Below are 22,003 nucleotides of genomic sequence, written 5' to 3' on the forward strand. Positions count from 1 at the left end.
CAGTAATATACATATATATTTAATATACATATATTAATATACATATATATATATATATATATATATATATATATATATATATATATATATATATATATATGGTTTCCTCCCACAGTTCAAAAGCATAGAGAGGTTGCTTGAGTACTGTTTCTGCATGGGTCCTTCACCCCTTGCTCATAAGTAGCTGGGATAGGCTTCAATCACCCATAAAGGAATAAACAGTAGACGATGAATATATGAAAAGATTTGACAAAAACGGCTGATCAAATCATCCAGTGCTGCACTGATAGAATGGGGTTGTCGTTTGATTTTTGGACCATAAGAACTGCCTGCAATGCTCTCCTTTTCCCCTCTTGTCAAACAGTCAAAAGACCGGTTCATTTCTGTAGCGGATTGAAGAACAGGCGGATATTTTGGCTGCAAAATAAAACATGAATAAAACAAAGACGGATTAATCACAGGGTTGCTTTTAACTATAATAAATCATGTTTCGTTTTGCTTCAACACACAGACTGAAGCTTGAGGAATTCATATTGTTGTGCAACATTTTTTTTTGGACAGTGAAGGTCTGTGACTTTGAAATATTCAACCGACATTCATTTCCTGTGTCTGAATATCTCAAAATAGAAATGCAACCATTACCATTAAAAGCAATTTCAGTCACCATCTGGAACAAGTAGTGGATCTTTTCAAATCCTGAAATAGCTATGCTGAAAACAAAATACATTTTCCCTGCGATTTGATATTGTTGAGTTTCTAGGGCAATGTTAGTTTTGAGTTTTGAGGCACATTGTTTGGCAATGAATAAAAAAAAAAAAACTCACTGCTCACTATCATGATGTGAAAGAGATGAGGGCTACATAAAGAAATGGAACATTCAAAGAATCAGTAAACAGGAAACTGGGATGTTGTCTAGTGTATAATGTTTAACACTTTTCAGACCGAAAATAGCAAGTTTTGAAACCCCATGATTCGTTTTATTAGCATATTTTCTTGAAACATTCCAAGCGCCTGTTGAGACAAACATCTAACTCCGGCAACTAAAACGTTGCAGTAATACTGCTGACTTGATGATGAAGCTTCATGAAACAGTGTCTTAATTTTTAGAGCCCACAAGATGGCGCACTTGGGTTAAAACTGATAATTGAAACGGTTCATCTAATCCTGAGATTTTGTAGCAGAGAGTGCCACCTAGTGGCCTGATTCATGAAGCCTGAGCTGCCCATCACAATTTATGGTTGACAGATTTTAAATCCTTGTGAACATCTGTGGTAGCATTGAGGAACTGGTGTCAAACAAGGCCATAGAGAAGCCCAGAACTTTCCCTGCAGTACAAAACTTTTTTTCTTTTCAAATTCAAATCGATCTAATCCAACACACCTACAATTTGACAGATTTTTATTTGCACCCAGTTCGACTCTTCCTTGCAATCGTCTGCACGAACACTGCCGCCATCATCCATCAATTTTTCCACGTGCTTATAGATGCATAAATACTTTCTTCTGACAGATGACTCTGCTAATTGCCTTTTCAAACTGCAGCAGTCTCTGGATGCAGCAAGCGAAAATGAAAAATGCACCAACTCTCACACCCCGTCCTTATGTCTCAGCCATTATGTTTTCAGCAGAAATTAATTTCCCCATTCTTGTAGAAGACAAACTGGGAATACCTTGAATCCCAGTCCTCTTAAATAAGCTTCCTAACTATTTTGTAAAAGCAAATCCCTGGAGGTCTCCAGACTCCGAAGATCACACGACACTCTTTAATGAAAAGGCTCAATATGTCTGGTGCAGTGGCATTTGTTGTAACTAATAATACACTCCAAGGAGGAGCAAGATCTTCTGCTTGAAAGGTTCACTTCAGGATCAAAAAACACATCAAAACTGAAAACATTTTTTTTCTCTCTTCTGTTTCCAGGGCTGTGGGAGGGGACTGTGAGAAGAAATGCCGGTCCCAGGTGACCTAGTACATCACCACCGGGACCATGACGACTCCTTGGCCAATGAGAAGAGTGAGATGCAGCTACAGCTCCACCTCCATCGCTAAATGGACTACGTCATCTTTAATGCTTCTATGGTTGTCCTGGGTGTTGCTGTGGCTGCCGTGGCCCACTGGAGCTGAGGTGGCCACTGGCGGGCATGGGGGCAAGACTCTTCATGGTTCACTGTCATCCCCCTCGACGTCATCTGCTTCGTCCTCCTCATCCCCGTCCAGCACGTCGGCATGGGGCTTCAACACCAGACAGAGCGCAGGTCAGCTGGACTGGCTGTTGTCGGAAAAGGGACCTTTCCACCGATGTCCCGAGTACACAGAGTTCAGAGAGAGGTTTACACAGAGCTTCTCCACCAGATACAAGATTTACAGGTATGTTATTCTCTGTGCCTATATGTGCACACTGATGTACAGTGGTACCTCGGTCCTCGACCACAATCCATTACAGGCCGCCGTTCGAGAAGCGATTTGTTCGAAATCTCAGTCGATTTTTCCCATTACAATGAATGGAAAAAGAAATAATGTGTTCCAAGCCTTAAAACAGGCTTTTGTAGGAGTGAATGTAGAGTGTCTGCTGCAGGTGCGCTGTTCCTCTATGTGTGTGGCCGCTGCATGTGGGAGGGGTTGCCGAGTGAGTGACGTCTCTCCAGAAGTGAAGAGGTGCCCGGTGCGTGTCCAGCTCTGAATGTGCGCTTCTGTGCAGTTTGGCTGTGACAAAGTCATAAGCCAAGTCACGCTCTGTCCCAGACTCGCCTCATCCCTGTCCCAGCTCCAGCCCACAACAGGACATCAAACCCTGGAGTGAGCACTCCAGCCTCGGAGGTGTGGAGAGCGAGCACCTCCCCTGTGACACTCTTCCACGGTCCAGTGTGGAGACAGGAAAGGTTTTACACCTCAATATGAAGAAAAAACAGTCAGTAAATGTAGCTAACAGGACACGTCTGTATACAGAGGCTGCGTTATACACAATAACAAAGCGTGTCGTGGGTCAGCTGATCGGTCCGCGCGCGTGGTTTTTGCGGCTCATTTCGGGGGCGTTCGAGTTCTGGATTTTCGTTCGAAATCCGAAAGAAATAAATCTCCAATTTTTGTTCGATTTCGACTTCCGGGAGGTTCGAAAACCGAGGTACCACTGTACTAACAATTTAAGAAGTACATATTTTTTGCGCATTTCTTACAACTGTTTTGCTCTTTACTGTCTCTCTCAGTCTATTGAACATATGACGACTTAGGTGTTAAAAATATTTGATCATTTATCAAGTATTTTGCTAAAAAAAAAAGTTCAACCATGTTCAACCATGACTGCTTAGTTGGTGAACCTTAAATAACCAATGGGTTTAATACTTTCAGTCTAACCCACAGTGTGCAAGCATCAGACTTCAGTGGGAATAAATAAATAAAACCAACCAGAAAATATTCAACATAAAGTAGCACATAATGTTTGAAACTTATTGGAATTTTCATCTTTTTGCTAATAGTGCTGTATCCTTTGTCGATCTATCATGGTCAACGAAGACCTGAGCCAAAATTCAGCGCTTTGGATTTTTCCAATTGATCTAGATTCTTGCTCTCACCTTTGCTTCAAACAGCTTTGGGTTGTGAGCAAAAGAGCAAGATCAAATACAAGCACCCAAAATGGGGTTTCTCCTCAAGTTGACTCTGGGTGGGGTGGAGTTCTCAGTCATTTTGGGGTGATCACTGTTCTCCTGCACTAAGAGAAGCCAGTTATCGTGGCTTGAGCTTCTTTTTCTGGAGGCCTCCCTGGTGAGGAACTTTGGGTGTTCCCATATGGGAGGAGACTGTGGGGCAGACTGAGAACACATTTGGAGAGTTTCAGTGGGCATAAGAATGCCAAGAAAAGCTGGGGAGAGTTTTTTTTTTTTTTTTGCTCCGATTACTTCCCTTGGATAAATGGATTAGTGGATGTTGTGCTGAATGAAATTCTGGAATATAAGAAGTAATATTGTGATCTACTTATTAAGTCCATAAAATGAGCATTTTGTTGCATCACTGTTATTATTTTATTATATACATTATAGTGTATTATTTTTTATCTTTGAAATCATCGATTGTGCCGGGCTTAATCTGCCAATACTCACATTGCCAGCTCAAATGTAGATGATGATATGGAGTATATCCCATCATAGGTGGATTATGATGCAGTTGAAACTTCACCGAATACTTGGGTTGAGAACTTGTATCCCCTTTCACATTAGGAGCTTCCTCTGGGACATGACTCATGCAATGTGGTTTCTAACGCTCCACGGCGCTTGCAAATATTGCATACTTCTGGCTTCATTGCATCACTCCTAAACTGCCTCCTCCTCAGAGGTATCGCTATTCTTACTGTCCCAAATGCACGAGAGCTCGACGGAAGCTGTGGCACAAGGTCACTTATCTTCTGGAAAGCTTTCTTTTTTGCCAATTATATTTGATGAAGACAAATGTGGGATAGAAATAAATGCAATTATTATCATAAAAATCTAAACATTTACTGCCTTTGCTCCAGTGCTCTAGCGCATTCTGGCTGCATTCATCTGGAACTGTTTATTTTGGACGCCACAGTCCGCTAGATGCTGCCAGACGATGAATGGAGGGAGAGGAAAAGTAGTTCACACAGGCCTGCACCCACCCTTAGCAACACAGGAAGCCGGATGTGTTAAATAAAAAGAAAATATTGAACAATGGTACTATAAAGAAGATTAATTTTAATCCCATATTGTTATTATTATCATATGAGAAGAGCATATCCATTGAAAGACACCAAGAATAGTCTGTGCTCCTTATGTGCAAATGTCAGTTATGCATCATTTAAAGCATGAGCATGATTTATTAAGCATATATCTGTGTGTGAGAATAAAGTGATCTGGAGCTTTACATTTGTTTTGATATTCTGATGAGCTGATGCCTTCCAAGAGAAGGTGATGTCAGAAAAGCTACACTCTGAGTTATGCTTTGTGAGAGCCCAAGCCGTTTCACATTCAGCCCCCTTTCCTCACACACCACACCAAAAATGAACAAAGCGCGCAGGCGGTCCCAGTGGGTCGGTGTGGCCCCACCTGGCTTAATCTTCTCAGCAGGTAAAATGATACATGTCAGTTGCCAATCTTGAAATCCCAGAAGGGTCATGCTGGTCAAATGAAGCATGTCTATTTTTGCCACTGAAATAAAACGATGGGGTGTGGTTGGAAGCTGGTGGATGTGACCACACCACCTGGCTATTCACCTCCACCAGGGTGCTGACAGCTGTGCAGGAACATGTGTGCAGTGGATACAACAGTTACAGGATGCACTTGCTGTGAAGTTCATTGTTCCCCCTTAAATTTACTAAAGCAAGGAGCAGCAGACTAAACCTACACCACCTCCTACTGTGCACTGAAAATAATTCCATTCACTACCCTAGTACCCTAGTTAAAGAGGACCATGGATCCAATTTTTACTCTTCAGTGATGAAATCTCACATGGTCACACAGCTGCTTCACATAAAAATATAACTTTAAATGTTTGTAGTTTTAATTTTTAACAAGTTAAAGTTTGCAAAATGCTACAAAGACCTGCAAACATGGGCGATAATCGGTGCACATCAGTCCCATCCAGTTTCAACTCATAGCAAATACAGATTGTCTGTTTATAAAAGTCAAACTGACTTGTGTCGTCTTGGTCAGACGACCACAAACTGTCATGTGAGGTACTGAATGAGGAGTCCTGTCACTTATGTGTGGATGTCCACGAAAACCTTTTTTTTTATTGTTCCAGTGGGCGCTTGTTTTTGTGTCTCTGAGGTGTCAGCTGACACAAGCAGCACCAGACTGACAACCAACTGGTCCCAGTCTTCAGACACCTGATTGTTGAAGCTGCATGTGCGAATTCGCCTTGCTAACTCCGCTGATAACTCTTCAACCAAAGGACAACATATGTGTTAAAGTTTAAAGTCAACATTGCAACCGCAGCACCAAAAGAATAGTGACAGCTGTTTCTTAAATCTGTTTTACTAGATGGCACACTTTTTGTTTACTTCTAAAGGACAGTTTGTCGCCATACACGCATACTATCAAATTATTGTTATCAATATTTAATTTTTTTTCTTTTGAGTAATACATGAATTTCAACTTTTCCACACTTGTATTAAAAGGCCTTACGGACTGAAGCGCAAGGATTGATCCCTGCTGTGAGTCGAGCACCTACAGAATGCTTCATTGATTATGTGACTGTCAATGCAACTGAACAAATGTCAAACAACAGTGTTTACTTCTGTCCTCAGTAGTTAAAAAACAAGAACCCATGTGTACATAGAATGAACTTAACAATCAAAGAGAAATAGGTCCATTCTTTTTGCAGGAAAAAAAAAATAACCAAAGCAACTGCAATTGTTAATATTCTCGCAAATCTAACAGAGAATTACAGCCGATTTTAGGATACTCCTGGTGCTGTCCAAATAAATTAACAGGCAGTGTGCTATTCAAATAATGTTATGACTGTATGTTATAGTTTTGTTTCTCCTTGTCAATGTAATGTTTATGTTACCACTTGCTTGTAGACTGCAGTACTGTATTGTACATAGTGAACAATCATATTTTCAACCTTCGACTATACTGTCTAAACAAATAATTGTTTACTCTGCATAGCTACAAGTAACAACCAGCGTACTTACTGTGTAATAGGAGGACTTTCAACTTTATAGCCAAGCTAGGTGTGTACACGCGTATCCATGTTTTATTATTGTGTTTCCAGAGAATAAGGAAGCAGACAATATGTATTACAGGGTGTTACAGAAAAGTCTTCAGCGCTTCAAATGCACACAGTTTGACAAGGCAATGTTGAAAAGCATTCTGTTGAAGAAAATGTGCATGAAATCCCGAGAGCTGTGGAAATGCATGGATATTCTCCGTGTTGGTCTCAACATGGTTGGGATCTTAGTAAAGGTAGAGATCATAAATGCTTCATAAAATTCACATTATTTTTTCCTTTTTATTCCAAACTTTAAAAATAATTTCAATGGAAATGAATGCACCTTTCAAGAAATTGAAGTGGAATCTTGGTCGCTATTAAAAAAGTGTCTGTATGAGAAACATACATATTTGTCCCAGTATTTAACAAGTGCACATTTACATCAATGCCAACTGGATGTCTAAGTGACGTGGATTATCTAAGAATGCTTGCTGCCAATGCAGGTGGTTAATCAGTTTATGACAGTTAAATTTAAAAATAATTCTACTTTCTATACTTGTAAGTGCAGATGCTGAAACAATGGCATTACAGAAAACATGTTCAATGTCAAGAATAATCAATATTGAATAATACAAGAAAAAGAAGCATGCTTTTTTGTGATGGGTTCATGAAGCTTCATGAAACAGAGACTGGTAGATGGCACACTCTGCTCTAACATCTCAGGATTTGAACAACCACTTCAATGAAACCTCACAGAGATCTAACCCAAGAGTGCCATCTAGTGAGCTCTGTAAATGAGGATGCTGTTTCATGAAGCTTCATGAGCTACGTCCACCTCTTCATGCAGCCTCATCAATTGAGTTTGTGAATGAAAACCAACTGGTGAATTCATGCGACTACATGACTCAGTTGGCTGTTAACTACAGCTGGGGAGTGCCGGAATGCTCGGTAGGTGCGGCTGGGGAGGGACTATTTTTGATGGTAGTGATGATCTGACTTCAGTTTATATTAAGCTCCAAATACACGTACATACATGCAATGTTCCGGTTCTCCAAGAAATAAATCAAGACAGAGGTCCCTGAAGTTCTCGTTCTTGTTCTCTCGTTTTAGGCTCTGAAAAACAGAACATTTGCTGTACAGTAAATCAATTGCCTGTTGGCATGCATCGGCACAGATGTGTGCAGAACCAACATGCACACACACTGGCGACCTCCTGCTGAGAAGTGCTGGTGTGATAAGGAAAGGTAGCCGGAGGAAAGAGCTGCAGTCCGACTATAAAAATCAGATCCAACAAAGAAGATTACGTTGGAAACAACGGAATAATGCAAGGTTCTCCCTCGATTCATCATCACAAGATTACTGTCCTGCAAATCTGTGTCTATCTACGACTCGAGGGGAACAGCTTCTAGTATGGCAGCGTCTTTAGATTTACATACTGTACTTCAATCTAAATGTGCCGCACCTGTGACTGGGTTAAAGCTCAGAATGTCATGAGTGCTAACACATTATAATAATAATAATTCATTAACTAAGGGCTTCGGGCCAGATTTCCTTGGTCTAAATAACTACAATGAGCTGAGGATAGTTATAAAGATTTCACGTCGAAATTAATTTGCGCCTGCAAACCCTCCGGCACAGCACAGCATTTAAGACGTGTGATTGAAGAAATTCAGTCATAATAAATGGTGTGCCAAAGACAGACAGGTGTTGGCAGGTGTTTGCCTCTGGCTGGCAAACACCACCATGCCTCCTTCAGTGCTGTCGAAATGAAAACATTAACAATAAAAGCTTTTATTCCTCCGATTGCTTTACTGTTTTCCACCTTAAAAAAAGGGATCCTCACCCCATGTAACTGTGACTTATACTAGTCAAGCTCATGCGAATAGAAACAGGGTCACAATATCGATAAAGGAACATTTACACACCCTTAAAAAAGAATTTATTCATGTGTATTGGTAGCAGTAACAAACTATTATACTGTAAAGTCATTCATAGTTTCTTGTTAAGACTAATTTTACCCTGGAATAATCACTGAAAGTTCACTCTAAACTACACTGCAATTATCAAGTATTAACATAGATTAGCAAGTAAATCATTTTTTTAAATAGTTACTGTGTTCCCCAACCTATACTTTAGTGTTAGCAGGAACAGTTCACTCACAAAACGCGATTAGTCATCTGCATGTCGTAAAAGTATCAGTCCAGTGAAAATAAAATATTCCCTTCATTGGCTTCAACGTTTTTCAGTGGGTGGTGGATACTTAAACTAACTTTCTTTCGCTCACAGTGAAAGAACTAAAACAGTTTATCCATTCTCAGCGTCTGCTCCTCGCTGCCCTGGCTTCAGCTTGGATGTGCAACTACACACGCAGTACACACTGTTCGCACCTGCATTACACATGCAAACACGAGATACAATTAGGTTTGATGAATCTCATTCCCCATCCAGCACGCACATTTATAGCGTGTTCGATCAGCATTTTAGTATCGGTCAGTCATTAATTAAACGCATGGTAAATTGCACAGACCTGCGGTAAAACTGCCCCTGTGATACCGAGGTACCTTGACTTACAAGTGCCCCAACTTTCATTTTTCAAGATACAAACTCCCTATGTGCTTTTTTTGGCTTTGAATTGAGATCTGAAATCCGTTTTGCCTGCGGCACCTGAGAGCAAGTCACAGTGAAACATTCTTTGGTGTCACCGTCAAGGTTACTAATATATATACAAAAAAAAAAGAAAAGCAAGAAAGAGAAAAAAAATATATATATTTTTTCTCTCTCTCTCTCTCTCTCTTTCTAATATTTTTTTATTCCAGAAAAAAATCTCTCTCTCTCTCTCATAATATATATATATATATATATATATATATATATATATATATATATATATATATATATATATATATATATATATAAAGAGAGAGAGAGAGAGAGAGAGAGAGAGAGAGAGAGGGAGAGAGAGGTGGGATCAGAGCCGACCCTTCTCATCCTGGACATCCAGACTAGATTCTCCCATCACAGCTTCTTCCCCTCGGCCAGACTGTTACATTTGTGATCAGCCTTTGTTATTTTATTTTATTTTATTTTATTTTATTAACAGCACTTTATTTCGAAGCACTTTCCTAGTTGGTGGAACCCCCACTGACCATGGCAATAAATTTTATTCTGATTCTGATTCTCATATATCGTGGAGAGGATAGTTCAAAGTATTCAAATAATTCCCAGGAACTTAAAAGCGTTCATACATTACAACAGCAAATATCTGTTGGAATCACAATGGGAACTGTGCCATTGAGATACAGAGCAAAGGCCTACGGTGGCAATATTTCACTGCTGCCGCACATAAAAACAATCTGACTTTATTGTGATATGAATAGGAATAGAAAATAAACCATACTTTACTATTATGCCAGAGGAGTAATATCGAAAAGTACTAGGTGGTATGCGTCTTAAATGGCAGAAGGATGATATGCAGCAGAAACAATCCAGGCTGCAGAGGAGCAGCTGGGAGTTTTGTCTTTTTGTGGTAATTCGTTTCATACAAGGCCTGCAGTGAACATGCAGATGAGAGTTTCATTTTGTCAAGTTTTTGTCAAACAAGTGTCTGGCCCGGAGGGAATCTTCTCAAATTCATCAGTAGCGCCAATAGTGGAATGAATGTGTTGTTTTAAACTGAAGATTTAGTTTAAAATATGTCTAATGCAAATGCTTATTAAAAACGTATTCATTTGAATTTGCAATTATTAATGAGACACAAAATAAAATAACTTGATGAAACAGAAAAAGCATGTTTTGGTCCTATATTTCTGACATAGAGGAATCTACTGAGGTTATTATTGTTATTTAGATAGTCAGCCATCTGAAAAGAAATCTGTTTAAAATGTGTGCCTGACACATTTTGATCGCTTTAGGAATAAATGTCTGTCAATCTTCTGTGCTCTGTGAAAAAAAAAAAAAAATGTTGTCAAAAAGAAAAGTGCTTCAGTGACTGAAATCATTTCTGTTCAGTATTGTGTTGTTCTTTTCTTTACACTTTAATGGTTTTCTGTGTTCTTCTTCATGTATTGGTTCAATCTGCTGGTTTGTTGGATCACATTCTCCATGCCCAACGCTTCATGTGACTCATATAGCGACCATCTAGCGCGTGTAGCCACGCCCCTCACTTAGGCCAGTTCCATTTTGCAGTGCAGCATCCTATTTTGCGGCACAGCGATGAATGCAAGCCAATCGGCACACTCACAGTGAGTCTGTAGAGCAGGACCACATCGCATAAATAGGCTTGACTTCATTTTTTTGCACGCATCAGTGGTCATGTCAGAAAACAGAGCAGGAAAATGGTCGATAAAAGTCAAGTGAATCTGATCAAAAATTCAAAATATGCACCTACTCGCAGACTTTTTAATCACATTCTAATGTTGAAATGTCAACATGATAGAGGAGCTGTCATCGCAGGCACGAAGCGCACAGATGACAGATGGTCTGGCTTGATAAGTGACACCACTGTCCGGTGTTTTATGTTACACGCAGGTGTGTGTGGGATGGTTGGGATTTCAGCATCAAACATATATGAGGATTCAATACAACACGATTTTGAACAGTTATTGAAACACTGAGGAATGTTGGGAATATACATGGGCCAAACAGAAGTGAGCACTGAGATGTTTAAGCAACGATGCATTGTTTGTAATATTTGTTTTTCTTTAGAAGTTGTTTATTTGTTTATTCAGGAATTCAAAGGGTTTATTGTCATGTGCACGGTAAACAACAGTTCCTCGCACAAAACAACAAGTCATACTTCGGTGTCCACTCGGCACTGCCAAAACAAAGCATTTTAACAAAAAAAAATGTATTAAAAAATAGAAATAGAATGTCAGCAGTGCAAAGATTGTGTGCTCAAGGAATTTAAAGTGGCAACAGCGTAAACCATGACTTGAAAATGACGCACTTTTTCAAGTGTCTTCAGTGGGCTGAGGTATTGAGGATTATGATGGCAGTGTGGTAAAAAGAGGTTTTAAAATTGATCTGCATTCCACACTCCAATTCCTGCGTTCTAAGGGCAGGAGAGTCCAGTCCATGCTGTGGCAGTGGCAGCTCTCCTGAGGACTCCGCGGTGGAAGATGCTGTGCAGAGAGAGCAATGGAGTCGTGGTGATCCACACAGCTGTCCTTACCAGTCACTGCAGGTGTTTGCGGTCCATGGCTGTGGCACTGCTGTACCACACAGTGATGGAGCTGGTCAGCACGCTCTCCACAATGCAGCTGTAGAAGTTGTGGAGGATCCCGGTTGACATACCAAATTTCCTCAGTCCTCTCAGGAAATACGGCCTCTGTTAAGCTTTCTTGACTAGCTATGCTGTGTTGTGGGTCCATGTTAAGTCTTCAGTGATCTGGACACCAAGGGATATAAAGCTGCTCACCCTCTCCACGTCCAGCGTCCGGATGAACAGTGGCTGATGTGGTCTCCTCTCTTTCCTCATGTCCACTATCATCTCCTTTGTCTTGTCCGTGTTGAGGTGAGGTTATTGTCCTTGCACCATGACACCAGACTGGCCACCTCCCTCCTGGAGTTACTTCAGGATGCTCTGTTCTCCCACTAACACAAGAACTTTAACATGCAATAATAAAGACAAAGGTGCAGCTTCTGTTCCTGTCCAACTTTATTATTTCATGACTCAGAGTGTTTCAAATAGGAGCATATAAACAGCAAATCAAAGCGTGAGCGGCCGTTCAGATGGAGCCTGTTAGAGGGCCCCCCATGTATTCATAGAACTGAAGTGACATTCAGGTAACTAACATTTCACCCTTTTATTTCTAGTTGACAGTGGAGACAGACATCAGAGCAAGAAACAAGTCTTCTTTGATAACTTCCAGATCGATTGCCTGGGATGTTGAAATGTTAGCCGCTAGCGGCTAATGTCATAGCTAGCTCGTGTGCCTGGCTATATCTACACTATACTTTAGTAAACACAAGATAATGACTGGCGGACACTGACACGTTTGTCAGCATCTCAAAATACATACCTCACATTTGGGTGGCTGTGACGTCACTCTCAGTATGTTGGTCCCTCAGAGAAAGTTATGTAGTCTATCGTTTGTTTTCTGCTAATAACTCGAGGGTCAGACTCTGAGAATGAAGCCTACCATCACAGAGAATATGAAAAGAATATATTTTTCAAAATCGGATTTATTGTTGCTTTAATTGATAAGTGCTTTGAAAAAAAAACACAAGCCATTTCCTATAAAGGATCTGCATATTCACAGCTTTTTCACATCTCAATTTACTTGCCTGGTGTTACGTTTTTTGCTGACATCATGAGTTTGCTACATTCTGTTTGCTTTGCCTGGGTTTATCCTCTGTTCCTATGATCCATGAATCTGGGGTGAGGAAATTCTCCTGCGGAGATAACAGTGGCTAAAACAGCTTATTTAGCAAATGACTGCAAAACAGCCTACACAAGAGTTTTGCAAAGAGCAAAGGGAACTAAGGAGCGGGACGTGTGTCCAAATATTACCTCGGTGGGGTAAAATCAGATAGTAGACCTGGGAACAAGGTACAAGCATACTACTGGGAGTAATACGCAAAAGACAGTCAGGGGAAATAACATGAGACGAGTATGGAGAGGAAGACAAAGGGCAAGGTGCTTGCTTTTTAGGGCATGAGCACAAGTGTCAGGCTGCTTTGAGAACTTGTTAGCTTGACCACATTTGTAATGTTTGGCTGGATGCCTGATGTTGTTCGCTCTGCAAACTCTTCAAGTAGTGGAGTGGGAAAGTTGGATTTCTGAAGCTGTTTCTTGGCATTTTCCACCAGCATAATACTATCGAAAAAGAGAGAACACATTACCATGGATGATGTCGTTTTCTTGGCATCGTTGGTCTGAAACTGTTACTGTATCACTGACTGCATTGACCTGTTCTGTACTGGGTTCACCAGTGAATCTGCAGTCAGAAACAGATGATCAGAATAACCTCCTGATCTGAATGAATGTGCTTCCTGGAAAATGACGTTTGGATTGAGACGAGTGGGTTATGCCAATCGTTGTTCGGGTTGCCGTCCATGTGCGCACCAGATCCCATCGTCTTCTGTGTCACAGCACTTGTTTACCCTATGTGACATGAGTGAATTCATTTTTAACAAACATGACAGCGTCCGTCTCTGTGACTGAAGCAGCGTGGGCTCCTGCAGAGGGAGCTCCGCAAACAAAACCACTTGCTGCAGCAGATGTTTGTTGGTATCAAAGGTGTGCTAGATAAAAGTATGAAGCATAACACAGAGATTGAATATTTGTTGCTCGAACCGTTTTCTTTACAAATGGATGAGGAAGTAGTGTAGTGGAAGAGTGTCTTCTTCCGGTCGTTCACGCTCGGCTTTGTGGTACTGCCCTCATCTGAGTCGTTCAGATTAAATGTCAGATGGCATCATTTTAGATCAAGAAAACAGGGAGCATTTAGTCTATGACCAGAATGTACTAATTCAACTTTGGGGAAAAAGGCTGCAGCTAATGTTGCAGATATGAAAACATATCTACTCTAATAGGTTGAATGTGATTTCCCTTTCTCCTTCATCTAATGCTATTCAGACAACAGAACATCAGGGGACAGTATTTTGTAATGTAACTAAGTGATGCGGATCAGAAAGAAATCATTTAAGTAATATGGTATTTTTCATCTTTCTTTTATTCCACATGTGAGCGGGATTTCCTCAGCTAGATCCTTGAAATATTTCTGGGGAGATATTCTCATGTGCCACAGACTGTGACCGCAGACTTGAATAACAAACTGCAGGACAAAGCCTGACTTTTTAAAATTATTATTATTATTATTAAATAAGCTTATATTTTAAATATAAAATCTTTGTTTGTTTGTTGCTTTATTTTTGGATGGGATCATTTGTGAAACCTGACCCTGGCCTGATAGCAACTGCTTGATGTGTCTACCAAAAACCTTGCGATATTATTTCTGTTTATACAATCCTTTTGTCACCAAAACACAGCTGTGGAGCTGCTGGTTTGAAAAAGCAAATTTAAACAGGGTAATGAGCGGAGGTCTATTTGGAGGTAATGAGATGGTTTTCGTATTCATTAATGCCGCTTCCTCTATGTGCTAATAAGTTTGTGATTGCTGACTCTCGAGTAGCTGGGTGTTTGATGAGGATTGTCACCTCGCGCATTGCTCTCAAATAGGATTGTAATTGCTGCTCGTGGCAACATGTGTGCACAAGTCTTTGTGTGTTGGTGAGACAGCAAGCCGGACAACATGTCTAAATGCGTAGGCTCCAACCGACAGGAAGGTGAGTTGGGCTACAACACTGGCACTGTTTATTGTCCTTTAATGTGGGAATAATGCAAGGAAGTCCTTTCTTGGGTCATCGAGGCGGTTTGTTTTGTGGAGATAGATACAATAGGATTACGCAGAAAGGTGTTGGGAAACGCTGCAGAAGTGTAGGAGGCCAACAGTTAAATCCCTGGACAGCAGACATGTACAAGGCTTCTGCACAAGTCACTGGCAGTAATTTGGACTTGTTTCCTGTAGGGAGATGAAATGTTAATGATGATGCAGGCCCTCATAGCTGCGCAACCTTTAGCTCTCTCTTAATCCATGGAGAGTAGCTGAATGAAGAACTTCCTCGTCCAAATCCGGAGATATGGACTGGAAACTGACGGAAAGTTCTGAATGATTCCACTTGTACGTGAACGAAGAAAAACTATTGAGTATTATTTGGACTGGAGACTTATGGCAGCATATATATATATATATATATATATATATATATATATATATATATATATATATATATATATATATAAATATATATATATATACAGCTTCTCCACCAAGTAAAAGTAAAAAGTCTGCCTCGGTGGTCGAACAAGACACTTCAAATCACTGCATCAAATGCCAGCACTACCAAGCTAACAGGAGGAAATCTCAGGTGAAACCAGTGCTTATTGTTTTGTTTATTATTTTGGATGAGCAGCCGAGTTCTTTCGTCAGAGCCGGAGCTTTCAGCTGCTAATAGCGCTGGTGAAACCCAGATACTCATTCCCTGGACATGTGGTCGATGAAAAGAGGAGCGGTCTGACAGGTCGCTGTTGGCAACATTCCGGTATTTAACAATTGATGAGTGAAGTTAACTTGTAGGTTTGATCTGTTCATTGTTCATTGAAAAGGGAATAAAAGATATTTATTTTATATTTAATACTTTGCCTTTTGTATTGTTTATTTGTCGTTTATTTTTGCTTGAAAAGTTGCAATGTTCTCTATACAGTGTTGTTCAATGTTAGTGTTATTCACTAGGTTTGTGTGATTCATTTAAGAAAAAAAAAAAAAAACTTTGGCAATCGGTGTTGACCAAAAGAAATGAGAAACAGAAACAAATGTGCATTTAGGAGGAAACCAGACTGATATGGAAGTTTAGCAGTCACGATATTAGCGTCGCGAAAACAGCAATATCAATTCTTCTGCGGCTCCTGCGAAGCACAGCCGAGGCAGGTGTGAACCTCACAGCTGCGACTGTCCTTCAATGTGCACCTACGACCAGCCGACCACAAATCCGACATGCAATATCGAGATGTGACATTTTGTCCATACTGTTCAGCACTATAATGTACCACGTGGACTGCGTGTCTCTAATGTTCAAATGTTCTATTGAAAAAAGATGCTCACTTCTGTTAACAGATCCATTAATCTCACTTTCAAACAATCAGATCCAAATGATGCAATAAATAAACCTCAACTATTTATTCCCTTTTGATGTGGCTCTCAATGCAGAAACATCTCCGGGGTAATGCAGTTGGTTTTGGAGAAAAATGCATTAGTATGCTTGAGTGCTCGCTTAATTCAATCTGATTATAATTCCGAGTATCTGTGGCTGTTTGTTAAAATGAATGGGGGGATTGATAGCAGGGGTTGCACAGATCAATCTGTGTCTTTATGTTTCGTCTAATTTAATGTAATAGTTCTTTTTCAGAGAAGAAAGAAAAATGGACATGCTCTGTTTTGTGACTGAATTATTTGATTCGTGTATAAAGCAATAAGAGAAGAGTCAATCTGAGAAACTGTATATCACTAAATATGCTGGTACGGTAACAGGTGCGTTTTGCTGAATCCAATTATTCACTGCAACAGAGTTTTCACAGGAAACATTCTTTATTCCACCAATTGGAGGTGCAGCACATTGAATGGCACGTTGTTTTTCAAAAGCTAGCTGGAGCACTTCCCATCTGATGTTTTGCTTCAGAACACAGATTCTACTTCAATGAGTATCAGATATTAAAATCAAAATGTATCGCAATTACAAAAACTACAATTTATTAGACCTGAAAGAAATGTATTTCTTTACACTTTAAGAGAGACATTGGCTGACGCATCAGGTTGTACTTGTCTTGTCTGTGTCGTAGCGCACCCTCTACTCCAAGCCTTGAAGATTCTGCAGTAGTTGACAGAAAGTTAATACCACAACCTCAGCTGCTTCATTGACTTGTTTAACAAGAGGCAGAGGGATATTAGCATATTATGTATGTATGTACTTTTGAAAACAAAACACAGAAAATGTTCCCATGAGAGCCGTCTAACTCTGAAAACCCACACCAGCTTGTATAGAAGTTGTGTTTATCCAACGCTCTGAGTGGATGCTTTCACTGGTCAGTAGTTCAGTGGTGATGTCATCGGATACTTGAATGTCTGTTTGTTCAGGATCGGGAGTGTTAGGTCACACTAACTTGACGGTAATGAAGAAAGCAAGCTTGCATCTTTAAAAAGGGGGAAGAAATTATGTACATTTTTGGATTGGACCACAGTTTGCCGTGCTGCTTACCTCCCACATTTGGGTCTACCTGACGCCTCTCTTCCCAAGTCCACATTCAGTTTCGCAAATAACGATTTCAACAACCGTCTTTCTGAGATTTTCCTCTGAGAGTCCCCTCTTTTTCAAATGTTTCATTCGTAAACAATACATATTGTGCGCACACTGCTGTGACGATAGAACAGAATTTGGGGTGTGCACGTACCCTTGCTCATCACAGGGACTAATATTAGGATTAAATTCACTTACTAGTAAGAAGAAGCTCAGGTGTTGAACTTCAGCTGCTAGAGACGTGGTGTGGTCTGTGAGCAAAACAACCACCCAGGTCACTTCAATTTGATGAAATACAAAGCCATATTAAATCGTGTCTCCAAAGTGCACAACTCAGGATCACCTCTGGAGTGTTTCCAATAGAGCGACACCTGTTGATCCTTGTGTAATGCAAGATATTTGCATGTACTATACTTTTGGTTCATGTGGACCTTGTCATTACATAGCATACACCATGTTTTTGTGCGTAGGCTCCCTGGATATAAAGTCCTTCAGGGCTGAAAACCGTGTGGTTTGTCCCACAGACAAATGTTATCGAGAGGATGGATGGTTCCCCAGAGTCTATTTTTTGTGATAAATTTCTATTCTTATGACCAAACAGCATTCAATTCTATTCTTTTTGTGCTGTCTTTGACCCTATGTGGAGCCAAGTGGTTTCATTCACTTGTGTCTCTACAAACTTGAATAAACATGACATCAATTCAAGCAGCAATTTTTTTTTCAGTAAGTTGCTCCACCTTTAATGCAAGACAGTCCATTATATTCCTGAGAACACCTCGATGTAGATGATGTGCTCTGCTTCTGCTGAGTTTCACTGCATTGTGAACATCCTGGAACACTATTTTTAGCTCCACAACATACTGCTGGTTCCACCGGATCTTTGTCATGAACAAATTAAGTTCTACTTGTATATCACAGTCTTCATAATTGTTATTCTACATTATTCATCTCATCTCTTCTCAGATTTTCCTGCTTGAAGCTAAAGCCAACGCCTCTAAATATATATATTTTTTTATGTTTATTGATGTGTTCTTTCTTCGACTTATCCTTCACCGTCTTATTCCTTGCCTGCATTCATGTCTGCAGAGTCTCTCTTTCTCTCCTGATCAATGCAACTAGGTGCAGTCCACATCCTCCTTCATCACAAACTCTCACACTATTTTTTTGCTTCTTCTAGTCCTTGCTATGCAAGTCACATGCATTTTCCTGTTGGATATTTTCAGCATTATACATGTGTGTATTTTTAAAGCGTCTGTTCTGGAGCCTTTGCTTGTGGCGGCAGTCTTGTTTGAGGGTTTACTTGCTGTTATCACATTCTGTCCTTGATAGCAGTGCAGCCATGTAGCCTTCCTGTCTTTTAGTCTAAAGAGACAACTCTGGCGCTGGAGCAAGTGATGGGCTCATGAGGCTTCATGAAACAGTGACCTATTTTTTTTTAAATCTAGGGATTTGAACAAAATTTTTGATGAAACCACTCATCAATTTTAACCCAAGAGTGCCATCTAGTGGGCTCTGTAAATGAGGACGCTGTTTCATGAAGCTTCATGAGCCCACTAACTTGGGCTCACCGAGTTTCTTTCTGTCCTTTCCATTTCTCTCTCATCCCCAGCAGCTGGGTTAAAAAACAAAACACCTTTGACCCTACTAAGGGTAAATACTCTAGTTTTGTTTATTTTATGAGACGCTCCCAGGCATTACAGAGAATAGTCTTGACTTTTACAAATGTTTTTCAATATAAAAACCAGCTGTAATACCCCTGTCTAATACCCCAATGGCGTCCTTCCACACTGATGTTTGCCGCTCAGCGCAGGCTGACCCGTCGCTGAGGTCACCCTTATTTATTTGCGGTAAACTTCTGTCAGCAGCCGCGCCTCAGCTACCATTGGTTTTTACTTCTCATGGAGTCTCAGGATGGCAGCGACGACTTGCAGACTGATTAACCCGGGTTGATTCAGACTGATGTGTTTTGGGAGCCGCTCCATGGCGACGGTGACAGGGCGGAAACGGAGGAAGAAGTGTGCATCATTTTCTCCTGGTTCTGCTCTCCAAGAGTTTAGGGTGAGACTGCCGGCTGACTCTTTGGCTAATGATGATAGATGCTTCTAATTACAAGGTTTTAACAGACTGCTGATTGCACCTGCAGCTCCGGCACTTCATTTCGCCGGAGCAGAGGGGGGTTGAGGTTTTGAAATGCAGAGGGAACAAAAAAGTTTCATTTATTTATTTATTTATTTTGGAATAAGAAATGTCTCCTGGATAACAAAACACCTGGATAATATTCACTGCCAGATACAGTGGACTGACAAAGCGATGACTTCTTCGTTCAGTACACAATGACTGAAAAAATACATGGCCATAACACATAAGGTATACCGTAAGTAAGCTCAGTATTACTGCAGCACCTTAGGTTTGTAAAGATTCCAGTAGTAGTATTATTGTTACACTATAACACAGTTTTTGGTCAGCTAGAAGTAAGGCACCAAATACAGCCTTAGCAGTGGCTTACAGGGTTTTGAACTTCTGTCCTTTGGAGCATGGCATTCAGAAAACTGTGGATTCTCCAAATGTACACAAATTCTTGTATTTGTAGAATAAATTTTGTGCTGTGATCACCAATCCACTAAAATACCTGATACTGTATGTAAGGCAATTTGATCATACTGTGACTCTGTGACTTGTGGCTACAGTATAACCTACAATTAATAAGTGAGTGCAACTAAAAGTGTTTGTTTTTGTTTAGTGTTTCGTCACCAGTAAAAAAATCTGATCTGATTTTGATCATTTCAAACCCTGTTAATCTGACGGAAGTCCATGCTTCACTAGCCACAAACCTCACCACACAACACTGTAGCAGTACAAGAACTTCAAAGTACACGCGCAACAATTACAACTCCCCAACTTCATGGACATTCCTGGGACTTAAAAGTGAAGCTTGTGCTTGGTGCAGAAACCTTGCCAGTTTCCCCAGCTGGGTAGAGTTCTCCTGAAAGTAAAAATACCACAGTTTATAATGAGCACTTCCCACCTGGATCACTACAGTCTGCTCCGCAATGTGACCCAAATATTATGGCTGCCTATTTGGATGCTTGGAAATGCACAGCTTTCAAAGTGTCCCATGAAAATCGTACTGGAAGGGTTCCAGCCAATCCTCTTTGGTCGTTCAGAAGAATCAGGGAGGCTAGTTTTCAGCTTGACCCGACATGACACAATGTTATTGGAGGTTATAGGACAGGGAGTGGGCAAACTGTTCAGCAAAGGGCCTCATTGGTTTGACCAAAAACCTGCACCACCCAGACCGGACTGCCCACCTCTGTTCTAGATGCAAAAGAGTTGTTTCTCTTATTTTATTTGCTTTGAACTTAATTGGTAAAAACATCTTTTCACAGCTCCAATAATGGATTTAAGCTATGTATTTTGCTAGCCTCAGTTGAAAATCTGTCAGCCGAAACCAACCCTAAAAAAAGATATAATAAAAGATAAAAGTAAAAATAAAACAAAACAATCTCATGACTTGACATTTTTTATGTGACTTCCATTTTGTTGAAGATTTCCACTATCCTCTATCCTTACAGGGAGTTCAGCCACTGGAAAGTGAACAGCCTGGTGACAGAGAAGCGAGACTTCCTCAAAGCTCCCCTGCCATTGGCTCCAGAGTTTCTGCGAAATCTACGGTTACTAGGACGTCGGCCAACCTTACAGCAAATCAACGAGAATCTTATCAAAAAGTACGGGACCCACTTTCTGGTGTCAGCTACCTTGGGAGGTAAGAAAAGCCACTTTGCTGCTCTCGCTTTTCTTTTTAAATGCTCATTTTTGGCTCCAAAGGTACAGTTCAATGGAAGTCATGGGTCACAGCAAAGGTACCAACTGCAATAATACTCCATGTGATATACTGTTGCTCTTTCTGGGTGTGAGTTCCCAATAATCCTCCACAGAGATAAGCTTCAGTTGACACGGGGGCTTTTTCAAAGCATGAGAGGGGAATTAATTAACCTGGTTTTTACCACGAGTCACCTTTTATTGGATTTCTCTTCACTCCTACCTTCATCATAAATGACTGATGCAAGAGACACTCAGACGCCCAAAGCTAAATAGCTCAGTGGAATCACAGCACAGGTTGAGTATTAAAGAACTACTGCTCAAAGTGATGTGAATTAAGCTTTGGACATGTGGCTGATACATCTTTAGCAACAGTTTAGACACAGTCAGCCTTGTCTGAACACTAAAATCTACTTCAGCTGCACGTTCAACTTTACTGGCTTTATGGATTCGATTGACATGTTGGATTCTTGCTCTGCACTCCATCCTCCGCACGAGGTCACTCCATTTTTCAGTCATCGCTAGTTTGATTTGACAAATTCAATGTCCTAAGTCCATATCGCAGATTCAAACTTAATGTTTACAACTGCTAAATTCAAGGGATTAAAAGTGGACATATGTTTGTCATCATCAATTAAAAAAAAAAAAAAGGGTTTGATTGTTTTTATTG

General features: G+C 40.4%; 1 protein-coding gene across 2 annotated transcripts in view; it reads left to right on the plus strand.

Moving 5' to 3' along the window:
• brinp2 (bone morphogenetic protein/retinoic acid inducible neural-specific 2) overlaps positions 1-22,003 on the plus strand; it is a 172,170-nt gene that overhangs the window by 101,882 nt on the left and 48,285 nt on the right. For both annotated transcript variants that reach the window (XM_053883064.1, XM_053883063.1), the window contains exons 3-4: positions 1,918-2,364; positions 21,087-21,277. In XM_053883064.1, coding sequence (XP_053739039.1) covers positions 1,985-2,364; positions 21,087-21,277 — 571 coding nt within the window. In that variant the 5' untranslated portion in view covers positions 1,918-1,984. The remainder of the gene's footprint in view (positions 1-1,917; positions 2,365-21,086; positions 21,278-22,003) is intronic.

This window comes from Synchiropus splendidus, chromosome 13 (genome assembly GCF_027744825.2).
Source record: "Synchiropus splendidus isolate RoL2022-P1 chromosome 13, RoL_Sspl_1.0, whole genome shotgun sequence".
Taxonomy (NCBI): Eukaryota; Metazoa; Chordata; class Actinopteri; order Syngnathiformes; family Callionymidae; genus Synchiropus; species Synchiropus splendidus.